Source organism: Nerophis ophidion, linkage group LG08 (genome assembly GCF_033978795.1).
Source record: "Nerophis ophidion isolate RoL-2023_Sa linkage group LG08, RoL_Noph_v1.0, whole genome shotgun sequence".
In the NCBI taxonomy this organism is placed as follows: Eukaryota; Metazoa; Chordata; class Actinopteri; order Syngnathiformes; family Syngnathidae; genus Nerophis; species Nerophis ophidion.
The window spans coordinates 29,919,001-29,945,264 of record NC_084618.1 but is presented as its reverse complement, the minus strand read 5'-3'; the positions used below and the strand labels follow the sequence as shown (position 1 = coordinate 29,945,264).

The window sequence follows — 26,264 nt, the reverse complement described above, 5'->3', positions numbered from 1 at the left end:
CCGACCTATAAGGCACACTTAAAATCCTTTCTATTTCTCAAAACCCGACAGTGCGTCTTTTAACCCGGTACGCCTAATGTACGAAAAAAATCTGGTTTTGCTTCCCGACCTCGAAGCTATTTTATTTGGTACATGGTGTAATAAGTGTGACCAGTAGATGGCAGTCAAACATAAGAGATACGTGTAGACTGCACGATGGCAATATGACTCAAGTAAACAACACCAACATTGTATATGTTCCATGGAAAATATAGAACACTACAAACAGCGCTCAAAAATCTGTCAAAATGTTTTAGTACGACTTTAGTAAGCTATGAAGCCGCACCTCTAGATGTGCTTCAACACACGAGTATTATGGTGTGTGTATTAGGTAAGACATTATCTGGCGCTTTGTTTCGCAATATTATGCAAAAGCAACTTTTCTTACCTTCTTGTACCTGCTGTTCTGTATTTGGGAACTGCATAAGTCCTAAAACATTGTGGGCCTCCGCCTTTGCAGTCTGTGATGAAGCCGTAGTCGATAAGATTCTTCTTTTTCCCTATCTTCTTGTTATGGGACATTCATCCTCCACTGTTGCCATTTCTAATATAAAGTAGTGTCAAGTTCTTACTTATGTCTGCCAGTAAACTCGCCATGAAAGCGCTAAAACATACTGGTATAGGGAGTTTACATTATTCACCCAAGGAACTTTAGTTATTAGAGGGTTCCGGTTGGACGTTTTTTCACGGGACACATTTTTCGACCTTGTTGTAGTTTCCGGATGAGGAGATGCTGCTCCGTTATTGATTTAAGTAAAATCTGAATGTCATTCAAACAGTTAACTCCATTTGTTTACACTTCTTCCACTCCCGTCTTTGCACGTTACACCGCTACAACAAGGATGACGGGGAGAAGACGCTGTCGAATGTGAGCCACGTAGGAGACCGCAACGGCGCATCCGGAAGCGACTGTCAGAAAGCGGCTTGAAGATGATCTGTAAAACATCATCGATGCAACATTTTGACCAAAGATCCACCATTACATGTTATGAAGACCACAAAGAAGTGTTTTCATCTTAAAAAAAAAATTAAAAATAATAATATGACTCCTTTAATGTGCCCAATAATCCAGTGATGCATTATATATGAAAAAAAGCTCGAAAATAGACCATTGCGCCTTATAATCTGGTGCGCCCCACGGTCCTGAAAATACGGTACATGAATACTTACTCTATGTACATGTGATTTGTTTAGGTTTTTAGTTTGAATAAATTAGCAAAAGTGTTGAAAAAAAAATACTTTTCACGTTGTCATTATAGTGAATTGTGTATAGAGCTTTGAGGGGAGAAAGAATGTTTTCCATTTTGGAATAAGACTCTAACATAACAACATATGGAAGAAGTGAATAATTGAAAGATGCACTGTAGCTCGACACTCAACAGAACATGTAAATGCCACTTTAAATTCGATCCATCAGTGGAAATTGTGTAAGGGGGAGGAAGACCTATGTATTTCTCTTGATTGTTGAATACTGTAAGTAACATACCACTGCCAGGTGTGATCTACACTGTGTTTGTCACACTACCCTACTCGAGGGGTCATAAACCTTCATGATGGCACATACGGTATGACATGAAAGTACACTCTAGCATTGAGGCCAGAGAGAAAAAAAACCTGAATGTGTTAAGATGAATTTTCCTGTCCTTGCCTCAGGGACAACAACACCTGCGTCTTTTGTTTGTCTATGGAACTAATTTTTCCTTACCCAGCACTTTTTTTTTATAGGGTTAAAATAAATCTTAAACCTAGCACGTGCTTTGTCTCATTTGGTGCACTTATGTACTCACGCTTTTGAGTACAACAGTACAACACTGTCAGTTCCTGAAGGTCCCGAATGAAGAGTGCGCGGTGATGGACGCTTAGCACTCTCAATAATTGCTATATTCTCTACTTAGCAGAAGCACTGCCAATCTCCGCTCTTTTAAAAGCACGGCCGGAGACACTACCCAGAAAGCGCTTTGGCACTGGGAGCAGGTGGGTAAAGCGTCTTGCCCAAGGACACAACGGCAGTGACGAGGGTGGCGGAAGCGGTGATCGAACCTGGAACCCTCATGTTGCTGGCACAGCCGCTCTACCAAACGATTGTGTAAATGAAAATGTATTATCCATTTGTATATATTATTTTTTATTATTATTAAAATATATATATATTTTTTACTTTTAACTATTATTGATATTATTATTATCATGGGCCTGCTGCAATTGCTGCACAACAACAGTGTATTGGCTCTTACAGTAATATGCTAACGTTAGCATGCAAATGTTTTATACTCTGTTTTTTTTTGCTTATTTTGTATGTTTACACCTAAAAATCATGGCTTTGGCCAGAGTTTCAGGACACAGATACCAGGCCCATCAAAATTTCCACAGGGATTTTCTCGTCGTTGATACTATTGATTTTATAATTTTTTCTTTTATTTTTTTAGTATCGTACTTCTGTGGCCTCAATTGCTTTGTAAATGTTCTATCTTACGTATTGTAAAGCAATGATTGGGTTGGAGTTGGGGATGCTCTATTTCGTTTTATTAGATTGGTTAACATTCTGGGATTTTTGTAAATTAAATTTTAAAAGTATATTTTCAAAGAGAGGACGCGCGGCAGGAAATGGATGGATGGATTTTTAGGGCAACACTGGGCATACAAGTCATATTTCAGGAGTTTTTGTAGCCTCTTTTGAAAGGTTTTGTTATAATTTAAGAGAGTCATGTCGAATCGAGAATTGATTTTGGATCGAATTGTCACCCCAAGAACCGGAATTGAATAGAATCGTGAGGTGCCCGAAGATTCACACCTCTCCTGAATTTACAATCCATTAGGAGTGGAAACTGTGTTAGTCAATATGTTGGGTTACAACGAGGTCGTCTTTGACCACCAGTTCCCAGTTAACAAGCTAACATTGTGAGTAAAGACAATTGGCTAACGACCCAGTCGGTATGTTGCACCAAATGCGAGCCGGGCGCGTGCAGGTGGAGGTTTAATGAGTGTGTGGGGAGGGTCTATTGGGCTCCATGCTAGATGGTGCAGGAAAGTGATTCTCGGTAATGGGGTTAAGGTGTGACAGCACCATCAATTTAAAGAGCAGCTGATGCCACTAATGAGCTACATGATCTATTCCCCTCGGGCTAAACAAACTGCACAAGCATTGTAGCACGTTCCTGCAGACCTTTGCACGGGCTAAAGGTCCTGGAAGGATGCGGCGTTTCCGCTCCGTTGACATTTGCGCGCACACAAAAGCTCGGACACTCACGGTAACAGCCTTGCTTCCAGTGGTATCCCGGCAGACAGTCCTCACACTTGGCCCCGCTGGCGCCGTCTTTGCACTGGCAGAAGCCCGTGCCGTTGCATCGGTCGTGGACGGAACCCATCTGGTTGCAGTTGCACTCTGACGGAGAGAGAAAGAGAGAGAGAGACAGAGAGGGAAAGAGAGAGAGAGAGGGTGTTAATGTTTGCTAGGCGGAGTATTTGTATTCCGCGGCATTGCCTGCGCTTGTACAATACAATGTGCTCTTTGTACACAAAGTCCCTTTTCCTCCTATCAATAAAGCAATCTCCACGCCATGTTCCTTCTAAGTGGAAAAAAGACTGCAGTCTTTATGAAAAACTGTCATTTTGTCCCTTTTTTTGAGGCGGAGACCGCAGCAAAAATGATCCCATAAAAATTCAGCTTCAAACTAATAAAAAAACCTGCATTAAATACTGTATTCTATACTCTGCAATTTGTCATATTTTTTATACTATGTACAGTAAATTTCGGTTGAAGAACTTTTACATCGGGCCAAATATGCCTCCGAGTGCCAACCATGTCTTGGCATACAAACCCTTCATTCTGCTCCAAGCCTTTAGGCACTGTAATTTTAGGGTCATCACTTCCTGTACCCATAGCAAACATGGGGAACGGACACTTTGGAGAGGCGGAGCCCCTACGTCACTTGTTTATTTACACAGTCCATTACTCTGTCGCCACTTCTCAGTGCTTCACCATTCTCCAATTTTTGTCTATTTTTCTCACTCAATATGGGTCCAAAAAAGCCAACAAACCAGCCCGGAAAGAAAGAGGGAATCGCTGTGGACTTAGACCTAGAGAGGAGAGTACTCTCCCTGCTTTCTCTTTGTCCACCACCTTCTATGCCTCATGTCCATGCCTCGAATGTGTTCGCATTGCATGCCACAAACATTCGCCGACAGCATGGTAAAGAAGTTTTTTATTGTTTACTGTAACAACATTGTTGTTTGCATTTTTAAGCGGACAAAAGGGCGTGTTAACAGTTGAGGTTGCCGTTGTTTTTGTTGTGTTGTTTTGATAATAAAGAGATTGCTGATCCATTACCTCCTCGTTATGCTTGTTTGATATGTGTATATATATATATATATATATATATGTATATATATATATGTGTATTTATATGTATATACATGTATATTCATATGTATATGCATCTACATATATGTGTCTACACATGTATATATGTGTGTATGTGTATATAACTGTTTATGAGTATATATATGTGTGTGTATGTATGTATATGTTTGAGTATATATGTGTGTATATATATATATATATAAATATGAATAAATAAATATATATGTATACATATATGTGTGTGTGTGTATGTATATATATATAAATGTGTGTGTATGTATGTATATGTTTGAGTACACACACACACACACACATACACACACACACACACACACACACACACACACACACACACACACACACACACACACACACACACACACACACACACACACACACACACACACACACACACACACACACACACACACACACACACACACACACAGTATAGGCCAAAACTTTGGGCACACCTCATTTCAATGTGCAAACCCCGTTTCCATATCCATCCATCCATTTTCTAGCACTTATTCCCTTTTGGGGTCGCGGGGGGCGCTGGTGCCTATCTCAGCTACAATCGGGCAGACGGCGGGGTACACCCTGGACAAGGCGCTACTTTATCGCAGGGCCAACACAGAAAGACAGAAAACATTCACACTCACATTCACACACTAGGGCCAATTTAGTGTTGCCAATCAACCTATCCCCAGGTGCATGTCTTTGGAAGTGGAAGGAAGCCGGAGTACCAGGAGGGAACCCACGCGTTCACGGGGAGAACATGCAAATTCCATACAGAAAGATCCCGAGCCCGGGATTGAACCCAGGACTACTCAGGACCTTCGTATTGTGAGGCAGACGCACTAACCCCTCTTCCACCGTGAAGCCCCCGTTTCCATATGAGTTGGGAAACTGTGTTAGATGTAAATATAAACGGAATACAATGATATCAAGGCACCATTAATGCTGAAAGGTCCTTACAGGTTTTGGAGCAACATATGTTGTCATCCAAGCAACGTTATCATGGACGCCCCTGCTTATTTCAGCAAGACAAGTGTTACAATAGCGTGGGTTCGTTAAAAAAAAGACTGCGGGTACTTTCCTGGCCCGCCTGCAGTCAAGACCTGTCTCCCATGGAAAATGTGTGGTGCATTATGAAGCGTATAATACGACAGTGGAGACCCCGGACTGTTGAACGACTGAATCTCTACATAAAACAAGAATGAGAAAAAATTCCACTTTCAAAACTTCAACAATTAGTTTCCTCAGTTCCCAAACGTTTATCGAGTGTTGTTAAAAGAAAAGGTGATGTAACACAGTGGTGAACATGTCCTTTCCCAACTACTTTGGCACGTGTTGCAGCCATCAAATATCTTGTTTTTGTAGTGCATTCAATTGAATATGGGTTGAAAACGATTTGCAAATCATTGTATTCCATTTAAATTTACATCTAACACAATTTCCCAACTCATATGGAAACGGGGTTTGTAGATATCATGACTATTTAGATTGTAGATTGTCACTGAAGGCATCAAAACTAGGTGACTACCTCTTGAAGCTCATCGAGAGAATGCCAAGAGTGTACGAAGCAGTAATCAGAGCAAAGGGTGGCTATTTTGAAGAAACTACAGTATAAAACATCCCTCCTTCCATCCATTTTCTACGGCTTGTCCCCTTCGGGGTCGCGGTGGGTGCTGAAGCCTATTATTTCACCTTTTTTTTGTTAGGTACGTAACTCCACGTGTTCATTCATAGTTTTGATGCCCTCAGTGACAATCTACAATGTAAATAGTAATGAAAATAAAGGAAATGCATTTAATGAGGAGATGTGTCCAAAATTTTAGCCTGTACTGTATATAAATATATACAGTGTCTTAATAGTGTGCTTTATTTGAAAAAAATAAGGACTTTTGTTGAGGCTAACGAGAAGTAATTATTCATATTTACATTATTTATTATGGGAAACTCTGCTTCATGATACGAACTTGTCGATTTCCGAACCATTTTTAAAAACCAATTAAATCCGTAAATTCAGGTTCAGCTGTATATATTTTCAACATCCTACAAATAATTCAATAATTCAAACTTTGTGTTACAAAATACGAAATGTCGTTTCAAAGTGTAAACACCCTAATATGATTTCATTGAAATTCTTCTGTCTTTTCATTAAATTCTCCCAGCGATCCATGTCCAGTTGTCCTCATTAGTGGATGAATGCGCTTAGTGAACATAGTCTGACAGTAACAGTATAATTCCTGTTTACTGAAGATGACAGATCAGTTTGTGGCCAATCAGAGGCCAGACTAAATCATTCATTCATCTCAAAGCAAAAGTTTGGACTGATGTCAGCTGACAGCTACTCCTCTCCCCCTTACACGCAACATCAAATCAGATCGTTAACGCTGTAAAACGTGTGATAAAACATTTACGCAAGTGAGGGAAAAAAAGGCAAAAGAGGCCCAGATTACGCAACAGTATGTGTGTTTGTAGGTCATGTGCATTAATATAGGGATTACATGGCAGCGTGCGGCCTAGTCAGACGTGCTACAGAAAAGGCTGGTCCCCGATGCTTTTTTTTGGTGTGCTGGTTGTGCCGACGAGCGAATGGGATTTTTTGTGCTGACTCCAAGGCCTGGTGCTGTGCATGTCTCAATAGTGGCAAGATTAGCCCCCAGTCCCCTGCAGACCACTCATATTGCTCCAATTCAACAGTGGATCTACACTGTCACAGGAAGCTCCCTGAAGGCCATGCTGGAAAAATTTAAAAATGCCCCAACTTAAGAGCGTTTTGAGATAACCGCTGTTTCTCTGCAAATTTGTATTTTTTAAAGGCCTACTGAAACCCTCTAGTACCGACCACGCAGTAGGACTGGCTGAGCGTATCGATACCAAGTATCGATAGTATCGATACTGGTGTGATGGTATCGATACTTCACCAAATTAAGCGAATCTCTCCGATTCAAAAAAAAAAATGTGAGCGCAGCGCAGCGCTCCTCACCACTCCACCCTCCTCCCTAGTGATGGGTCGTGAACGAGATTTAAAAACACTTTAAAAATTCATCTTCAACCCAAAATAAAATAAAATAAATACAATTAACATGACGCTTGGTGCGTTCGGGCACACACATCAGTATAATTCGCTCCGAGGTTCACTCGGACACGCACACACACACACACGCGTGCGTTTCCATTGCGACTTAATGTCTTGGTTGTACACTGTAAAGTATTTTATTGCACTAAAATAACGATAAAAATTTCTCAGTTCTTTTGTTTTGTGTTCATTTTTACAACTGTTTAATAACTAGTGTTTTCTTTTTTACTTAAGTTCTTGTGTGTTGTGAGGCGACTAGCCAAGTTCAGTATTTGTTTTCACCTTATTTGCACTATTTACTTTATTGTAACTGATATTATTACTTTTTTATTTGAATTTCTCAGTTCTTTTGTTTTGTGTTAATTTTTACAACTGTTTAATAACTAGTGTTTTCTTTTTTACTTAAGTGCTTGTGTGTTGTGAGGCGACTAGCCAAGTTCAGTATTTGTTTTCACCTTATTTGCACTACTTACTTTATTGTAATTGATATTATTACTTTTTTATTTGAATATCTCAGTTCTTTTGTTTTGTGTTCATGTTTACAACTTTGTTCAATAACTACAATTTTGTTATGTACCTTAAGTGTTTGTGTGTTTTGAGGCGACAAGCCAGGTTCAGTAGTTGTTTGCACCTTATTTGCATTACTTTATTGCTATTGATATTACTTTTGTAATAAATATTTTATTTTTTGACTTAAATTGTTGTCCTGTGTTGTATTATTATCATAATCAATTAAGAAGGGCAAAAGTACAAATTTGTTTTTCAAAAGTATCGATACCCCGAAGTCCCCCCATCAGATGACGACACTGGCCGGCATCGGATCAGATCGTGATCGATACCCAAATTTGCGATATTGCCCACCCCTACCACCCAGTCTGATAGTTTATACATCAATGATAAAATATTAACATTGCAACACATGCCAATACGGCCAGTTTAGTTTACTAAATTACATTTTTAAATTTCCCGCAGAGTTTCCTGTTGAAAACGTTGGGGAATGATGACGCGTATGATGACACGTGTTTGTGACGTTATTGGTTGGAGGGGACATATTAGCCAGCACCACTTGCGGCTAAAAGTCGTCTCTTTTCATCGCACAATTAGACAGTATTTTGGACATCTGTGTTGCTGAATCTTTTGCAATTCGTTCAATTAATCATGAAGAAGTCAAAGTAGAAATATGGAGGTGGGAAGCTTTAGCCTTTAGCCACACAAACACACACAGTGTTTCCTTGTTTAAAATTCCCGGAGGTGAAGCTTTACTATGGATCAGAGCGGTCAAGCGAACATGGTTCCCGATAGAGATGCGCGGTTTGCGGAGTCCGCGGGTCAGGCGGGTGACATGACGAAGAATTAGATTTTTTTAATTTTTTAATTTTTAATTTTTTTTTTTTTTTTGTCCTGTCCAGCTTCTCAGGCAAATCATATAGTTGATGTAGATGCCCATATCGGTTGTTCAGATTTACTTTACAAAAGAGAAGTGTAGGATGCCTTATTTGAATTTGACTTTATTAAATGTATTTATATTATCATTTGGTGCATCCGGGCCGGAGCAGGAGGGGATAGAAAGAGAGAGAAAAAAAAGGAAGACAGAGGGGGAAATTGTGGGGATAAGAGGGGGATTACACAGAGAGACAAAAACGACAACAGCAAATACAACAATAACAACAACAACAATAGAACAACACCAGCACATACAATATGTACAAATATGATCGTAAAAGTGATAGCAAATAAGCAGTTAGTGAAATAAATAATGTAGTAATGACAATGAGCATTTTTACACTAAAACTGGAGCAATACAAATACCAATAGAAAAAGCGCTATTGATCATGAACAAAACCAATTGTTTACTTCTATTATCAACAATAAAGTTGTTCAAATGCAACAATACGTATACATAATGATAGCTAGAAAGATAATAAAAAAAAAAAAAAAATAAATGAAAAAAAAAAAGAAGGAATACCAAAAGATGAAAGGGAAGAGAGAGAGGCAACCTATATTAATCTTGTAGATTGTTATAGTAACAATGGTTTAAGCTCTGTCAATATGCCTTCTGTTACCCAGTTTACCCTAGGGCAACAACGTTGATATATGTTTGATGAAACATGATTATGTGCATGAGTGTATGTACTTGTATATGAACAGATTGTGTATATGAATGTTTGTACAGTAAATGTATATGTACAATATATGTATGTTTGTTTGTACAGTGAATGTATATGTACAGAATACATAATTAGATTTTAAATAGATTCGGGGGGTGGCGGTTGAAACATTCGGAATTATTTAATATACATGGTTCAGGGATCGGCAACCTTTACCACTCATAGGACCATTTTGACCCGTGTCACGAAGTTAAGAAACAACAGGAGCCACAAACATTCTCGCGAATATCTGCTGGCAGTCACCCAGTTAACAAGAATTAGGGCGAGCTATGAAGCCATTGCCTTTGACGCCTTCAACAACATGTATTAACTGCAGGCTAGTCCAGCAACATGTTATATGGGGCTTCTGCAGACACACGTACACGACTGAGAGGCATACTGGGTGACACTGGGTGATATAAACAATTTTAACACTGTTACTAATATGCGCCACGCTGGGAAGCCACACCAAACAAGAATGACACACACATTTTGAGAGAACATCCTCACAGTAACACATAAACGCAACACAACAAATACCCAGAATCCTTTGCATCCATGAGTCTCCTGACTATATTATACACCCCGCTAGCACCAATGCCCGCCTCCCTACCTCTACGTGCGTTGTAAGGTCGACGGGGTTTATTATATTTTAAAAATGAGAATCGATTCTGAATCGCACAAAGTGAGAATCGCGATTCGTATTCATATTGATTTTTTCCCACACCCCTAATATATATTTGCAATGCGTCCTCAATGTGTGTGTATATATATATATATATATATATATATATATATATATATATATATATATATCCATCCATCCATTTTCTACCGCTTATTCCCTTTCGGGGTCGCGGGGAGCGCTGGCGCCTATCTCATATATATACACACACACACATATATATAATGTACATACATACAAAATAGGGCCTGGGTCGGATATGAAAAATATGGAATTGCACTGTTCACACTGACATGTAAAGATTTGATACAGGTCGCACAAGGGCAGATAAAATCGGAATTGACTTGCAGGGTGAACAAGGCCATAATGCCATTTGATTTGAAAGGTTTCACTGTACAAATAATTGCACACACGCACACACATTCTAGTATTTTTTACCTTCTTGAGACCCCTGAAAAATATACCTCTTTAGGACCACCCTTTCTAGATGTATAAATATTTGTAATTACAACAATAATACTAATATATGCATACTATGCAAATATTAAAAAGGAAAGCTTTTAGTAAAAACATTGTTTTTGTTTGTAATTGGTTTTTAATCTTCATTATTTATTTTGAGTTATTACAATATATATGTACAAACACCGTTTCCATATGAGTTGGGAAATTGTGTTATATGTAAATTTAAACGGAAAACAATGATTTGCAAATCCTTTTCAACCCATATTCAGTTGAATGCACTACAAAATGCACTACAAAATTTGATGTTCAAACTCATAAACTTTATTCTTTTTTGCAAATAATAGTTGAGTTAGAATTTCGTGGCTGCAACACGTGCCAAAGTAGTTGGGAAAGGGCATGTTCACCACTGTGTTACATCACATTTTCTTTTAACAACACTCAATAAAAGTTTTGGGAACTGAGGAAACTAATTGTTGAAGCTTTAAAAGTGGAATTCTTTCTCATTCTTGTTTTATGTAGAGCTTTAGTCGTTCAACGCTTAATAATGCGCCACACATTTTTGATGGGAGAAATGTCTGGACTGCAGGCGGGCCAGGAAAGTACCCGCACTCTTTTACTACGAAACCACGCTGTTGTAACACGTGGCTTGGCATTGTCTTGCTGAAATAAGCAGGGGCATCCATGATAATGTTGCTTGGATGACAACATATGTTGCTCCAAAACCTGCATGGACCATTCAGCATTAATGGTGCCTTCACAGATGTGTAAGTTACCCATGCCTTGGGCACTAATACACAGATGCTGGCTTTCGAACTTCGCGCCTATAACAATCCGGATGGTTATTTTCCTCTTTGTTCCGGAGGACACCACGTCCACAGTTTCCAGACCACAGAACACTTTTCACTTTGCATCAGTCCATCTTAGATGAGCTCGGGCCCAGCGAAGCCAGCGGCGTTCCTTGGTGTTGTTGATAAATGGGTTTTGCTTTGCACAGCAGAGTTTTAACTTGCACTTACATATGTAGCGACCAACTGTAGTTACTGACAGTGGTTTTATAAAGTGTTCCTGAGCCCATGTGGTGATATCCTTTACACACTTATGTCAGTTTTTGATGCAGTACCGCCTGAGGGATCACAGGTCCGTAATATCATCGCTTACGTGCGGTGATTTCTCCTGATTCTCTGAACTTTTTGATGATTTTACGGACCGTAGATGGTAAAATTCCTAAATTCCTTGCAATAGCTGGTTGACAAATATTGTTCTAAAACGGTTCGACAATTTGCTTACTTTGCCCCATCCTTGTTTGTGAATTACTTAGCAATTCATGGAAGTTGCTTTTATACCCAATCATGGCACCCACCTGTTCCCAATTAGCCTGCAAACCTGTGAAATGTTCCAAATAAGTGTTTGATGAGTATTTCTCAACTTTATCAGTATTTATTGCCACATTTTCCAACTTCTTTGTCATGTGTTGCTGGCATCAAATTCTACAGGTAATGATTATTTGCAAAAAATAAAAATGTTTATCAGTTTGAAAATCAAATATGTTGTCTTTGTAGCATATTCAACTGAATATGGGTTGAAAATGATTTGCATCTAACACAATTTCCCAACTCATACGGAAACCGGGTTTGTATTTACAGTACATATTTATTATTTAAAAAAAATAATTTTAAACAAAGGTGGCTCCTTTCAATTTCTTGTTATTACATATATTGGCCAGAGGGGGGGCCCGTTTAAAACCCATCCATCCAGTTTCTACCGCTTATTGCCTTTTGGGGTCGCGGAGACGCTGGTGCCTATCTCAGCTACAATCGGGCGGGAGGCGGTGTACACCCTGGACAAGTCGCCACCTCATCGCAGGGCCAACACAGATAGACAGACAACATTCACACTCACATTCACACACTAGGACCAATTTAGTGTTGCCAATCAACCTATCCCCAGGTGCATGTCTTTGGAAGTGGGAGGAAGCCGGAGTACCCGGACAGAACCCACGCAGTCACGGGGAGGACGTGCAAACTCTGAACAGAAAGATCCCGAGCCTGGGATTGAACCCAGGACCTTCGTATTGTGAGGCAGACGCACTAACCCCTAAAACACCGTGCTGCCCTCACTTTTAAAACCAACACAGACAATTTGAAAAAATCCCTCCTTTTTAGGACCACCCTAATTTTGATAGATTTCACCACATTCTCTATTACAGTGGTTCTCAAATGGGGGTACGCGTACCCCTGGGGATACTTGAAGGTATGCCAAGGGGTACGTGAGATTTTTTTTTAAATATTCTGAAAATAGCAACAATTTAAAAATCCTCTATAAATATATTTGTTGAATAATATTTCAACAAAATATGGATGTAAGTTCATAAACCGTAAAAAGAAATGCAACAATGCAATATTCAGTGTTGACAGCTAGATTTTTTGTGAATATTGATGTTAAAGATTTCTTTTTTTGTGAAGAAATTTTTAGAATTCCTGAGTCCAGATGGTGTCATGGCGCGGATTCGAACTCCTCGGCAGCTGGAGCTGCGTGCGCCTCTACTAACAGTGCGCCAAGAGGCGCCTCTGCTGACAGTGCACTCAGACACGCACTCACTTGTGCTGAGTGCAGCACGCCCACGCAGCAACGAGCCTGCAGCCTGTTATCAATCTACTCACCTGGTACTGATGAGGGCAAGCCCAATAAAGGACCAGTGGACCCACAGATCGGGGCGGGAACTTAGTTCTCAGATGGTGAAACTACTCCTCCTTGCTCGTTGCTTATTTCCTGTGCCCTAGTGTTTTTCCTGATCCCTGTTTCTCCTGCTCTTCCCACACTGTCGTGTCACCACTGCTGCTTCCCTCCTGGCTCCCATTTTGCCTTCCTGGATCCCTGACCTCTGTTTTGGACTTTGGACTCGTTCTCCTGCTTTTGACCCCGCTTCCGCCATGGACTTCCCTGCCTGCCTCGCCCCTGTCTACACCACCTCCAATACTTTGGTAAGACACTTCGGTTAATTTCCACACTTAGCCTTACACCATACACTATTGAGTCTTTGTCACACTTCATATCCTTGGTTTATTATCAGTATTGTTTTGTAGTCTTATTATATATATAAATACTTACTACATATATATATATATATATATATATATATATATATATATATATATATATATATATATATATATAATAAATTATTGAACACTGCCATCTGGTGTTAGTCTGCCGTCATCTCCCTTAGTTAAAACATAACAGATGGATCTCTATTACGATCCCCTAAGAAGGCACTTTAAGTTGATGATTACTTCTATGTGTAGAAATCTTGATTGATAATTGAATCACTTGTTTGTTTTTCAACAAGTTTTTAGTTATTTTTATATCTTTTTTTCCAAATAGTTCAAGAAAGACCACTACAAATGAGCAATATTTTGCACTGTTATACAATTTAATAAATCAAAATCTGATGACGTGCTGATTCTGACTTCCTCTTTTTTTTTTTCAACCAAAAATGCATTGCTCTGATTAGGGGGTACTTGAATTAAAAAAATGTTCACAAGGGGTACATCACTGAAAAAAGGTTGAGAACCACTGCTCTATTAGATGCAACGGTTTTCCGTAACGGGACCATGATTTCGGTCCTAACTTGTTCAACGGTCCTCATATGCAAGGTACTTTTTCTTGTTGATGTCTCAAGAAGGGTAGAAATGCAAGAACACACACTGTGCCCCCCCTGCACACTCACCAATGCAGACGCTCTCGTCGTCCAGCTCAGCAGAGGCGTTGCGGAAGTATCCCAGTCTGCAGTGTTGGCAGTTCTGGCCCCTGGTGTTGTGCTTGCAGCTGACGCATGTGACAATGTTCAGGTAGTCGATGTAGCTGCAGCGGTTGGAGTGTCCGTAGCATTCACAGTCTAAAAGAGAAGAAGACAATTCATCACATTTGATTTTTTGCCACCCGCCCCAATCTTTTAAGTTTGGATGGATTGAAAAGGGCCGGAGCGCTGCCGTTAAAACTCTCATAAGATTCCCGAGAGCAGGAAGTGATAAATGTCTGAAAGTTTCCATGTCAGTGAGCAAACGAATGGCCCTCTGTGTGCTTTATGAGCCTATATTGGTTCAATAAAGACGGACCACTCCCTCTCCATTACTGCACTTGTCACTTTGCTGACTCTGCCTCACTGCTGCCGCAATGATCATCGATGGGAGCGCCGCCTCCCGCTGATGCATGTTTGCATGCACCTTGTAGGTCATGTTATGTCTGAGTTTGTCCTTTCACTTAACGATGAACAGATTAAAAGATAAACAATCAAACAATAGCTATGGAGGACCTGCTTTTGCCCTTTGGCGTTCAGGGCAGGACTTTGCTATTTCATGTAATTCACCTTAAAATTGTTTATAGTATTTTCCAAACTATTTTTTCCAACGCTTTGCATCCTGTGGCTTATAAAATGGTGTGGCTAATTCATGGATTTTTCTTCGCTAAGGGCCCACAATGTTTTGTATTTGACAGAGACACTGAAAAGGTGTGCTATTGTTATTGAGGAGTTCGCTCACTGCAGTTGCTGTGGCTTGACAATATACTTCCTGTTTTGTGCCTTGAACTGAAAGTATAGCTGTCCATAGCCTTTCTGCTTGAAAGGATTCCTTCATTCATCACTCGAAGCAACGTTTTTTAAATTTTACATTATAACAAAAACAATTCATACCCACTAAACCGTCCCGTGTGTCATTAGTAGGAGCGTTTTAATGCATATTTGTACGTGCTATCTTAATGTAATCAATATGTGTCTGGGTTTATACTATTAACTTAAAATTGTATTGTTTTTGTATTGTTTGTTTTGTAAATTACCCAAAACGTCACTGTGATTCTTTTAGCTGATTGGATAGTTAGCTTCCGCAGCTAGAGGGTCCATGGCGATAACTTCTGTTTTGTTTGGTCAGCCGTTTTACTGACATGTTAGAGACACCGTTTGGAAACAATTAAGTGCAGCTTATAGCCTGGTGCAGCTAATATATGTAAAAATACGTATTTGTTCTAAAATTTAGTGGGTGTGGTTTTAATACCTGCGCTCTATAGCCTGGAAAATATAGTTTATTGCCTTTGTTGGTTTGCTTTTTTAAGTACAACTTGTTCAAATGTGAATGTCGAGAATTTTTAAAAATGTATTTTCACCTATTAGAGCTGTCAAAATGAAATTATAAACATACCCCATTAATAAAAAAAAAAATATTTAGCCAGTTTAAGGACACCATTTATTTTCACTGCATACGCTCCTTTACCTTAAATAACTTAATTTTTTTGGCATATGGACACTGTGCATCATACATTATTCACAAGGAACAAATGGGATGCATCAGATTTAGCTTCTGTAGTCCTTAATTTGATATGTATGTATGTATGTATATATATATATATATATATATATATATATATATATATATATATATATATACAAACCCCATTTCCATATGAGTTGGGATATTCTGTTGGATGTAAACGGAACACAATGATTTGCAAATCCTTATCAACCCATAATCAATTGAATGCACTACAAAGACAAGATATTTGATGTTCAAACTCATAAACTTTTAAAAATTTTTTGCAGATAATAATCAACTTACAATTTCATGGTTGCAACACGTTCCAAAGTAGTTGGGAAAGGACATGTTCACCACTGTGTTACAGCACATTTTCTTTTAACAACACTCAATGAACGTTTGGGAACTGAGGAAACTAATTGTTGAAGCTTTGAAAGTGGAATTCTTTCCCATTATTGTTTTATGTAGACCTTCAGTCGTTCAACAGTCCGGGGTCTCCGCTGTTGTATTTTATGCTTCATAATGCGCCACACATTTTCGATGGGAGACATGTCTGGACTGCAGGTGGGCCAGGAAAGTACCCACACTCTTTTACTACAAAGCCACACTGTTGTAACACGTGGTTTGGCATTGTTTTGCTAAAATAAGCAGTGGCGTCCATGATAACATTGCTTGGATGACAACATATGTTGCCCCAAAACCTGTATGGACATTCAGCATTAATGGTGCCTTCACAGATGTGTAAGTTACCCATGCCTTGGGCACTAATACACCCCTATACCATCACATATGCTGGCTTTTGATCATTGTGCCTATAAAAATCCGGATGGTTATTTTCCTCTTTGTTCCGGAGGACACCACGTCCACAGTTTCCAAATATAATTTGAAATGTGGACTCGTCAGACCACAGAACACTTTTCCACTTTGCATCAGTCCATCTTAGATGAGCTCGGGCCCAGCGAAGGCATTCCTGGGTGTTATTGGTAAATGGCGTTTGCTTTGCATAGTAAAGTTTTAACTTGCACTTACAGATGTAGCGACCAAATGTAGTTACTGACAGTGGTTTTATGAAGTGTTCCTGAGCCAATGTGGTGATATCCTTTACACACTGATGTCGGTTCTTGATGCAGTACCACCTGAGGGATCAAAGGTCCGTAATATCATCGCTTACATGCAGTGAGTTATCCAGATTCTCTGAACCTTTTGATTATTTTACGGACCGTAGATGGTAAAATCTCTAAATTCCTTGCAATAGCTTGTTGAGAAATGTTGTTCTAAAACTGGTCACCAATTTGCTTACAAATTGGTTACCCTCGCCCCATCCTTGTTTTTGAATTACTTAGCATTTCATGGAAGCTGTATTTGTATCCAATCATGGCACCCACCTGTTCCCAATTAGCCTGCACACATGTGGGATGTTCCAAATAAGTGTTTGATGAGCATTTCTCAACTTTATCAGTATTTATTTCCACTTTTCCCAACTTCTTTGTCACGTGTTTCTGGCATCAAATTCTAAAGTTAATGATTATTTGAAAAAAAAAAAAAAGGTTTGTCAGTTTTAACATCAAATATGTTGTCTTTGTAGCATATTCAACTGAATATGGGTTGAAAAGGATTTGCAAATCATTGTATTCCGTTTATATTTACATTTAACACAATTTCCCAACTCATATGGAAATGGGGTTTGTCTGTGTGTGTGTGTATATATATGTGTATATGTATCTCTCTCTCTCTCTCTCTCTCTCTCTCTCTCTCTCTCTCTCTCTCTCTCTCTCTCTCTCTATATATATATATATATATATATATATATATATATATATATATATATATATATATATATATATATATATATATATATATATATATATATATATACTATAACTACCTGCTGCTGTTAATGTTTTATGACATTTTCCCCATGGTCTTGAACACACCGTGTTGGCGGAGAATGAATACGTTTTGTGCGTCTAGGAGTGAAACATGGAGACGGATACTTGTTGAAACTAGGCCCGTTGTTAGAATAATATTGAAAATAAAAGCTAAAAAGACTTTCTCCGTCAGGATTCTAGAATACAGTATTTATATATTTTTTTTAAAGGTGTGGCGGCTTTACTGTGGCGCACCACCACATTCAATTTCATCTCACGAAAACATAATTTTGAATGTTATTGATCATACTATTTAAAAACTACAATGCACTGTGAAGTCTGCACTTTCATGCTGAAGCAGCGCCTGTGTGTCTGCGTCGTCATACTAGACTTAGACTTCCTTTTATTGTCATTTAAATTTGAATTTTACAGTATAGATAAGAACAAAAATTACTACGGTGGACTTCTGCGAGTTAAGCCAAAAGGAAACCTCTTGTAACTTGGCGCTTGCTTCTTTATGTTGCCTTTTACTCTGCACGGTTTATAGGAACGCTAAATACCTTCTCATTCAAATCTGTGCAATTGAGCGTAGGAGGTGCCACCCCACACAGAGAAACAAAAGCTCAGTATCATTTCAAGCGAAAGCTGCTCCACATCCTTACTGTGATTATCCTCACTGAGCGCTGCCACCTAATTATCCTTTCATTAAGCTTCAGAAGTTGGCTGCAATGGCGCGCTGCAAGGCATCGCTCTCCCTTTAAGGAGCCGTTTACCATGCCGGTTTATGCAGAGCTGCATTTAAATGCGCATTAAAAAGTCGTAGTTAAGCTGTTTAATCAGCCGTCACATTATTATTTTATTATTGTTTGGTTGAGGATGGCGGCTGAATTATGAATGAGCGGGTTTAAAGGAAGTCGGCGAGCGCAGCGCCATAAAGTGCCTCTCTCAGCACTGAGGGAACCAAGCGAGGGAAGAACTGCCTGATTAAATATAAATGGCCAATTACTCCACAGACTTGAGAGACTACAGGACAGTGTTCGCCAAATTAACGCCACCAGTCAAGATGTTCCTTTATTGTTATTTATCAATTGTGCGTCACTCCTATTGCTGATAAAGAAGTGGGCACTTGCAAAGTGTCCGCACTTACCTTGATCATGCACGACAGGCAAAGGCAACCACATAAGACTCTCAGATGCATGGAGAGAGGATAGAGGGATCAAAGATAAAAAAAGATGAAACATGCAATGAAGGGAATTTTTCCACAGGTTTTTAAGAATTTTTTTTTTAACTTATCACAAGCTCACGTAAATGTGATGAAAAGCTACCTAAATCCCACATAGCACACAAGTATCTCCACTGACCCTCTTACCTTTGAAATCATCATATATGATTCCAAACAAATGTCTGGCCCCGGGCTGTCCTGACATCAAAAGTTTGAGGAGCCCTTGAGGAATGAAGGAATATGCTTAAGATCTGCTTTTCCATACTGTTCCAACTGTGCTGGAGCACTAGTCCTAATTAGTTCTGCTGGAAGACAGCGTAGATTAGGCCACAAAGTTCTAATCTACAAAAGTCAACACTAAAGAAAAGTGCTCTATAATTCTTCCAAACAACTTGGCAACTGGTTGCTAATAAACGCTGATGTAGATCAGGGGTGTCCAAAATGGAGACTTGGATCCGCAACTGGTTATTGTAAAAAAAGATGGAATAGATGATTAATGAGATACACTATTCCTCATTACACTAATTTGCTCTGTCACTTTTAACACAAAGTTGCATATATTGACCTACATTGGATTGCTTTTAGCATCTTTGATGTATGAAATATATCAACGTGTCCAGCGCCAGCCTCCTTCAGTTTTTTCTGAATTCAGCCCACGGTAGAAAAGGTTTGGACACCACTGATGTAGACTAAGGGTGGAACAATTCACAAAATCCACAGTTCGGCTCTTGTGACACATATTTTGGTCCAGTGTAGTTGTTTTTTTAACACCCCAGAATACCATAAATCCCAATAATCCAATGTAGGGGTTGCCCTCTAGTGGGTTCTTTGGACCACCACACACTACCAGGAGAGCCCAGGATTAAGGGTATATTTATTTTCATTCAATAGTGCAAGGCATTTGCTTTCCAGCAAAATGTATTTTCTGAGTTTGTGTCTCTCTCTCGCTCTTTCTCTGGCTCCAACTCCAGCTCCAACCCCAACTCCGTGTTGCTGCTGCTAATAAAGGCAACACGTGATTAGATAACAAGGCCCACCTGGGCCATCTACTCACCTGTCCCTGTCTTCGATCATGGCACGGCCCATCCTGCAGCAGGCCCGCAGGCCACGCCCCCTCCACATCAATTAATCAAACAGGGTTTCGCTTTTATAACACTTTTCTACCTTCAGTTAAAGTACCACTGATAGTCACACACTAGGTGTGGTGAAATTACCCTCTGCATTCGACACATCCCATTGTTCCACCCCCTGTGAGGTGAGGGGAGGGGAGCAGAGCAGTGAGCAGCAGCGGGGGCTGCGCTTCTGGAATCATTTTGGTCATTTAACCCCCAATTCCAACCCTTGATGCTGAGTACCTAGGAGCGAGGTCTTGCGTAACATTTTTATAGTCTTTCGCATGACTCGGTTTGAACACACGACCTACCGATCTCAGGGCGGACGCTCTAACCACAAGGCCACTGAGCAGGTGTTGTCGTTGAGTCCAGTTTCTTGTCCAGTGATACTTTTACAAAAATCGAAAGAGCAACCTTCAGGTTGGTAGACGACCACTCTACTACTACATGCTGCCCCCAAAACCAAATAAGGATTATTAATAGCATGTTTTTCCGACTAAGCCACCATTTAAGGCTCACTTAAAGGGGAACATCATCACCAGACCGATGTAAGCGTCAATATATACCTTGATGGTGCAGAAAAAAGACCATTATTTTTTTTAACCGATTTCCGAACTCTAAATGGGTGAATTTTGGCGAATTAAATGCCTTTCTGTTTATTGCTCTGGAGGCGATGACGTCAGAATGTGACGTCGCCGAGGTAATACAGCCGCCATTTTCATTTTCAACACATTGTAAACATTGGGTCTCAGCTCTGTTATTTTCCGTTTTGTCGACTATTTTTTGGAACCTTGGAGACATCATGCCTCGTCGGTGTGTTGTCGGAGGGTGTAACAACACTAACAGGGAGGGATTCAAGTTGCACCACTGGCCCGAAGATACGAAAGTGTCTGCCGCCAGACCCCCATTGAATGTGCCAGAGTGTCTGCACATTTTACCGGCGATGACAGACATGGCACAGAGATGTATGGATAACCTGCAGATGCATTTGCAACGATAAAGTCAACGAAATCACAAATGTGAGTTTTGTTGATGTTGACTTATGTGCTAATCGGACATATTTGGTTGCGGCGTGACTGCCAGCTAATCGATGCTAACATGCTACGCTAATCGACGCTAACATGCTATTTACCGGCGGTGCTAAAGAAGACATGGCACAGAGATGTATGGATAACCTGCAGATGCATTTGCAACGATAAAGTCAACAAAATCACAAAGGTGAGTTTTGTTGATGTTGACTGCCAGCTAATCGATGCTAACATGCTACGCTAATCGATGCTAACATGCTATTTACCGGCGGTGCTAAAGCAGACATGGTACAGAGATGTATGGATAACCTGCAGATGCATTTGCAACTATATTACGTTTCCTTCCACCCACATTTAATGCGAAAAAAACACTTACCAGTCGACGGATTTAAGTTGCTCAAGTGTCACATGATGCAAAAGTCCTGATCGTTTGGTCCGCACATTTTACCGGCGATGCTAACGCAGCCATTCGGCCAGGCTATGGTTATGAATAGCGTCAATAGCTATCCGCTCAATAGCTTCAGTTTCTTCTTCAATACTTTCATACTCCAACCATCCGTTTCAATACATGCGTAATCTGTTGAATCGCTTAAGCCGCTGAAATCCGAGTCTGAATCCGAGCTAATATCGCTATATCTTGCTGTGGTATTCGCAATTGTTTGTTTACATTGGCAGCACTGTGTGACTTCACAGGGAAATGGATAGTCGCATCGCATATAGCGAAAATCAAACACTTTAAAACTTATTTTAGGGATATTCCTAGACCGGTAAAATTTTGAAAAATAAACATAAAAAAATACAACAAGCCACTGGGAACTGATTTGTATTGTTTTTAACCCTTTTGAAATTGTGATAATGTTCCCCCTTTAAATGCTGACAAAATGAATCATTTACCGGCAGCGCCATAATCCAATCATCATGATTAAGGAAACAGAGGAATATATTATCAACCTTTTAACGTCACACAATGACCCCAAAACCCGGTTAGTCTCTCTGTCGCTTCCGACAGACTCGGCCGTTTTGACGAGCGCCCTCTTCCGTCTCGTCTTGGTGCTCCGCAAAGGAGCACCGGCTCACAAATCAATTTGTATTGATGTGGAACAGATGAGCTCAGGCTGTTTTTACTAGAATAAATGGAGGAACTATTGGCAAGACACCAGCGTCTAATGATTTACGACAAGCCGATCCTGCCGCCACTATATTTAAATTGCACCAAATCATGCGAGTATGTTGCGCTTGGCATCGAGAGCAGATACTTTTCCTCTGGGGGTTTTCTCTGTTCATGCCGCTCTTGCTCAGAAAAGATTGGTTGATTTGTGACTACGGCTCTCCTGGGAGTGTTCCTCAAAATCGTGGAAGACTTAAACGGCACCATTGTCATTGAGACAACAAGGTGCAGACCTGTGCTGTAAATCCTGAACAATAATCCAGATTTCTAGACTACGTTTCAAAGAGAAACCTATCATCTCTGCCTCAATCGTTGCTCAGCGGCCGTGAGCCTCATGCTTGGGCCCCGTAGACTAGTGGGTGACTGATAGGCCATTAACATTAGTACAATCTCGGGAACATCATAAAAGCCCAGTGATATCTTTATAACATGCTCTTTAATACCTGTGCTTTTCTTATGTCCACTTTTTCTTTCTTCCTCCTGCTCGGATGAAGTTGACGTTCTTTGGCCATGATGGTCCGCAGACTCGGAATCGACTAAGACGACAACCAGAGCAATCAAATCGAGCACATACTTGGAATTCTTAATGCGACTCATTTGCGGAACTGAAGGATACCTTTGCCGTGGTTTCCCTCCTCCTCGTGCTCGTTTGTGTGACTGTTGTGGGTTTCATGCATGTGCTTGTGAGAAACTGAGAAACCACCATCACCATTAAACAAAAGGACTTTGTAACTCTTTACTCTAATACTGTATATTCTGTATGCTACCTTGTCTTTCATTGCTGTCATGTGGTGGGGTTGTTTCATGGCCTTGGTCCCCAGAGTTGTGTTGGACTGTGACACGACAATTGTTAAAAAGTACTTCTGTCACGAATGTCTAATCAGTGAAGGCTAAATAAAAGGTAGTTAATAGACGGTCAGTTATCCACGAGGATTGAGGCATAGACAAATTGACCTCTTGCTGTTTGAAGGTCCTTTCTAACTTCCTGGGCTCTGCGAATCTAAAAGTCACTCCTGCTTATATTTGTGGACAGAAGGTTAGAACGCCTTTTATGAATAAAGGCTGGTCGTCGTTAGCATGTCCATAGAAAGGCCAGCTGCCTTCCCTTGTAGATGAATGATCATGACCTAAATGACTGAGACTCTAGAAAGAAAAACAACTTTCATCCTTCCTTCTCTTGGCCTTTAGGTTCATTCTTTGCCTGCACTACAATGCAACTCTTTTGTGCCAACAAAAGGGGATAAAGGTTGATCGCTCTAGTTGGCAGGCTGTAAGGACAATGTTTTTCTCTGTTTCCTTTTACAACGGAAGCCACGGCAAACATGTCTAATGCCGAATTATTGTGTCGCAAGTCCACAAGAGAGGCCAGAACATCATTATCTCTTCACATAAAACCGACCTATACCTCACTGCATTCTCCTTCTCCACCACTGCACAAATGAGGTTTGTGGTCATGACCTACATGCTCCTTAGTCTTTTGGGGAACTGTGAAACCGCAACAGTCGCTGGAAGAACTTAAAAAACAATGTTAATACCTCTCCTTTCAGCTTGTTTCCCCTCCTCATGCCCAGGAGAGGTTGTTGTTTTGTGGCCATGAGCATGTTTCTGATGCATGTGGGGATCTGACATGACAATTGACCGGTCATTAGAAGGATGTTCTCTTCAGCTTGTGCATGTGACAATTTTAAAGATCGTAACCCACTACAGTCCTTGCTACTTGACCTTAAAGGCCTACTGAAACCCACTACTACCGACCACGCAGTCTGATAGTTTATATATCAATGATGAAATATTAACATTGCAACACATGCCAATACTAAAATACAATTTTAAATTTCCCGCGGAGTTTCTTGTTGAAAACGTCGCAGAATGATGACGTGCGTTTGTGACGTCTCGGATTGTAGCGGACATATTAGCCCAGCACCACACGGCTAAAAGTCGTCTCTTTACATCGCATAATTACACAGTAATTTGGACATCTGTGTTGCTGAATCTTTTGCAATTTGTTCAATTAATAATGGAGACTATAAAGAATAATGCTGTTGGTGAAAAGCGGTGGATTGCAGCTGTCTTTAGCACCGAAACACAGCCGGAGTTTCTTTGTTGTGAAGCTGTAACACAGAGCAGTCAAGCGAACATGTTTCTCTACATCAACCAGCAAGTTTTTGGATGGGAAAATTGTGATATTAAATTGGCTTATACCAGAGACTTCAGTGGATTATGCGACCTCATCCTGCAGCTCAAAAAGGCAGCTGTGATCTTGGCTCCTCCATTGGCTTCTCTGAGAGACACACCGCAGCCCTCCGACTTTCAGGTATGACTTTAGAATCTCACTAAAACACTATTAAAACAATAAGCAGATAAGGGATCTTCCAGAATTATCCTAGTAAATGTGTCTAATTTACATCTGAAACATTCTCACTGCCGCCGCCTGGAGCCGTCGCCTTTTCTTTCTTTTTTTTTTTTTTTTTTGTGCATCACTCTAACTTTCCTTATCCACAAATCTTTCATCCTCGCTCAAATTAATGGGGAAATCGTCGCTTTCTCGGTCCGAATTGCTCTTACTGCTGGTGGCTCAAATTAAAAACACTGTGAGGATGTGAGGAGCCCTTACACCGGTGACGTCACGCGCACATCGTCAGCTACTTCCATTACAGGCAAGGCCTTTTTATTAGCAACCAAAAGTTGCGAACTTTATCGTGGATGTTCTCTACTAAATCCTTTCAGCAAAAATATGGCGATATCGCGAAATGATCAAGTATGATCGCAACACAACAAATACCCACAATCCTTTGCATCCATGATATTTCCTGACTATTTTATACACCCCGCTAGCAGCAAACCCTGCCACCCCCCACCCCCGTGCGTCGGTAAAGTGGGCGGGATTGGGAGCGCGGGGGTGTAACATATATTCAGGAAGTGTCATGGATGCAAAGGATTCTAGGTATTTGTTGTGTTGCGTTTGTGTTGTGTTACTGTGAGGATGTTCTCCCGAAATGTGTTTGTCATTCTTGTTTGGTGTGGCTTCACAGCGTGGCGCATATTAGTAAGAGTGTTAAAATTGTTTATATCACAACCATCAGTGTACTCTGTATCACCCAGTATGCCTTTTAATCTTGTACGTGTGTTAACGGAAGTTGCTTATAACATATTGCTGGACTGGCAAACGGTCCGTACATGTTGTAGAGGGCGTCAAAGGCAATGGCTTCTCAGCACGCCCTTGTTCTCGTTATCTGGATGAACACCATCGGATATTCGCGAGAACCTTAGTGGCTCCCATTGTCTTCTTTACTCTGGGAAACCGGTTAAAATAACTCTTTGAGTGGTAAAGGTGGCCGACCTCTCTCTGATATATAACAACGGGCGGGCGGTTGCGGTTCTGATAAAATGTTGGTTCGGGTAGATGATGACCTTGGTGATGCGGTTGCGGATGATATAATTGCCTATCTGCGCATCTCTAGTTTGTGTATGCGCGCACGCGAGGTTCACATTTGTTCAACTGCCTTTTTCTCTCTCAACATTTCAAATTGACGCTGCTTAAAAAAGTACTTGAATTGATGTAGACAAGGTTTAGCTGGCTGACTTTGGCCAATATGATAGTTAAAGTTATTCTTCACACAACTTCATCTCACTCTTGTCAGCTCGCTGGCAAGGTAGAAGCTAACACTCTTACCGCATACTTCTTCCAGATGTCCGACGACATGTCTCCGCTTTAAATGCTCCCGTAAAACGAGCATAGTATTCATGTTTTTAATAAGAATACGAGGAAATATCCTCAACCT

At 40.3% G+C, this 26,264-nt stretch overlaps 1 protein-coding gene across 13 annotated transcripts in view; it reads right to left on the bottom strand.

The window, feature by feature from the left end:
• Window positions 1–26,264, bottom strand: part of ntng2b (netrin g2b) — a 224,972-nt gene that overhangs the window by 5,711 nt on the left and 192,997 nt on the right. For 6 of the 13 annotated variants that reach the window (XM_061908242.1, XM_061908244.1, XM_061908245.1 and 3 more), the window contains 6 exons: window positions 23,250–23,315; window positions 23,099–23,173; window positions 22,926–23,018; window positions 19,322–19,396; window positions 14,509–14,676; window positions 3,287–3,421 (listed from right to left, as the gene is read on the bottom strand). In XM_061908242.1, the coding sequence (XP_061764226.1) occupies window positions 3,287–3,421; window positions 14,509–14,676; window positions 19,322–19,396; window positions 22,926–23,018; window positions 23,099–23,173; window positions 23,250–23,315 (612 nt within the window). Of the gene's footprint in view, window positions 1–3,286; window positions 3,422–14,508; window positions 14,677–19,099; window positions 19,397–22,925; window positions 23,019–23,098; window positions 23,174–23,249; window positions 23,316–26,264 lie in introns of those variants that run through there. The other 7 variants (XM_061908248.1, XM_061908253.1, XM_061908254.1 and 4 more) reach the window with 4 other exon arrangements.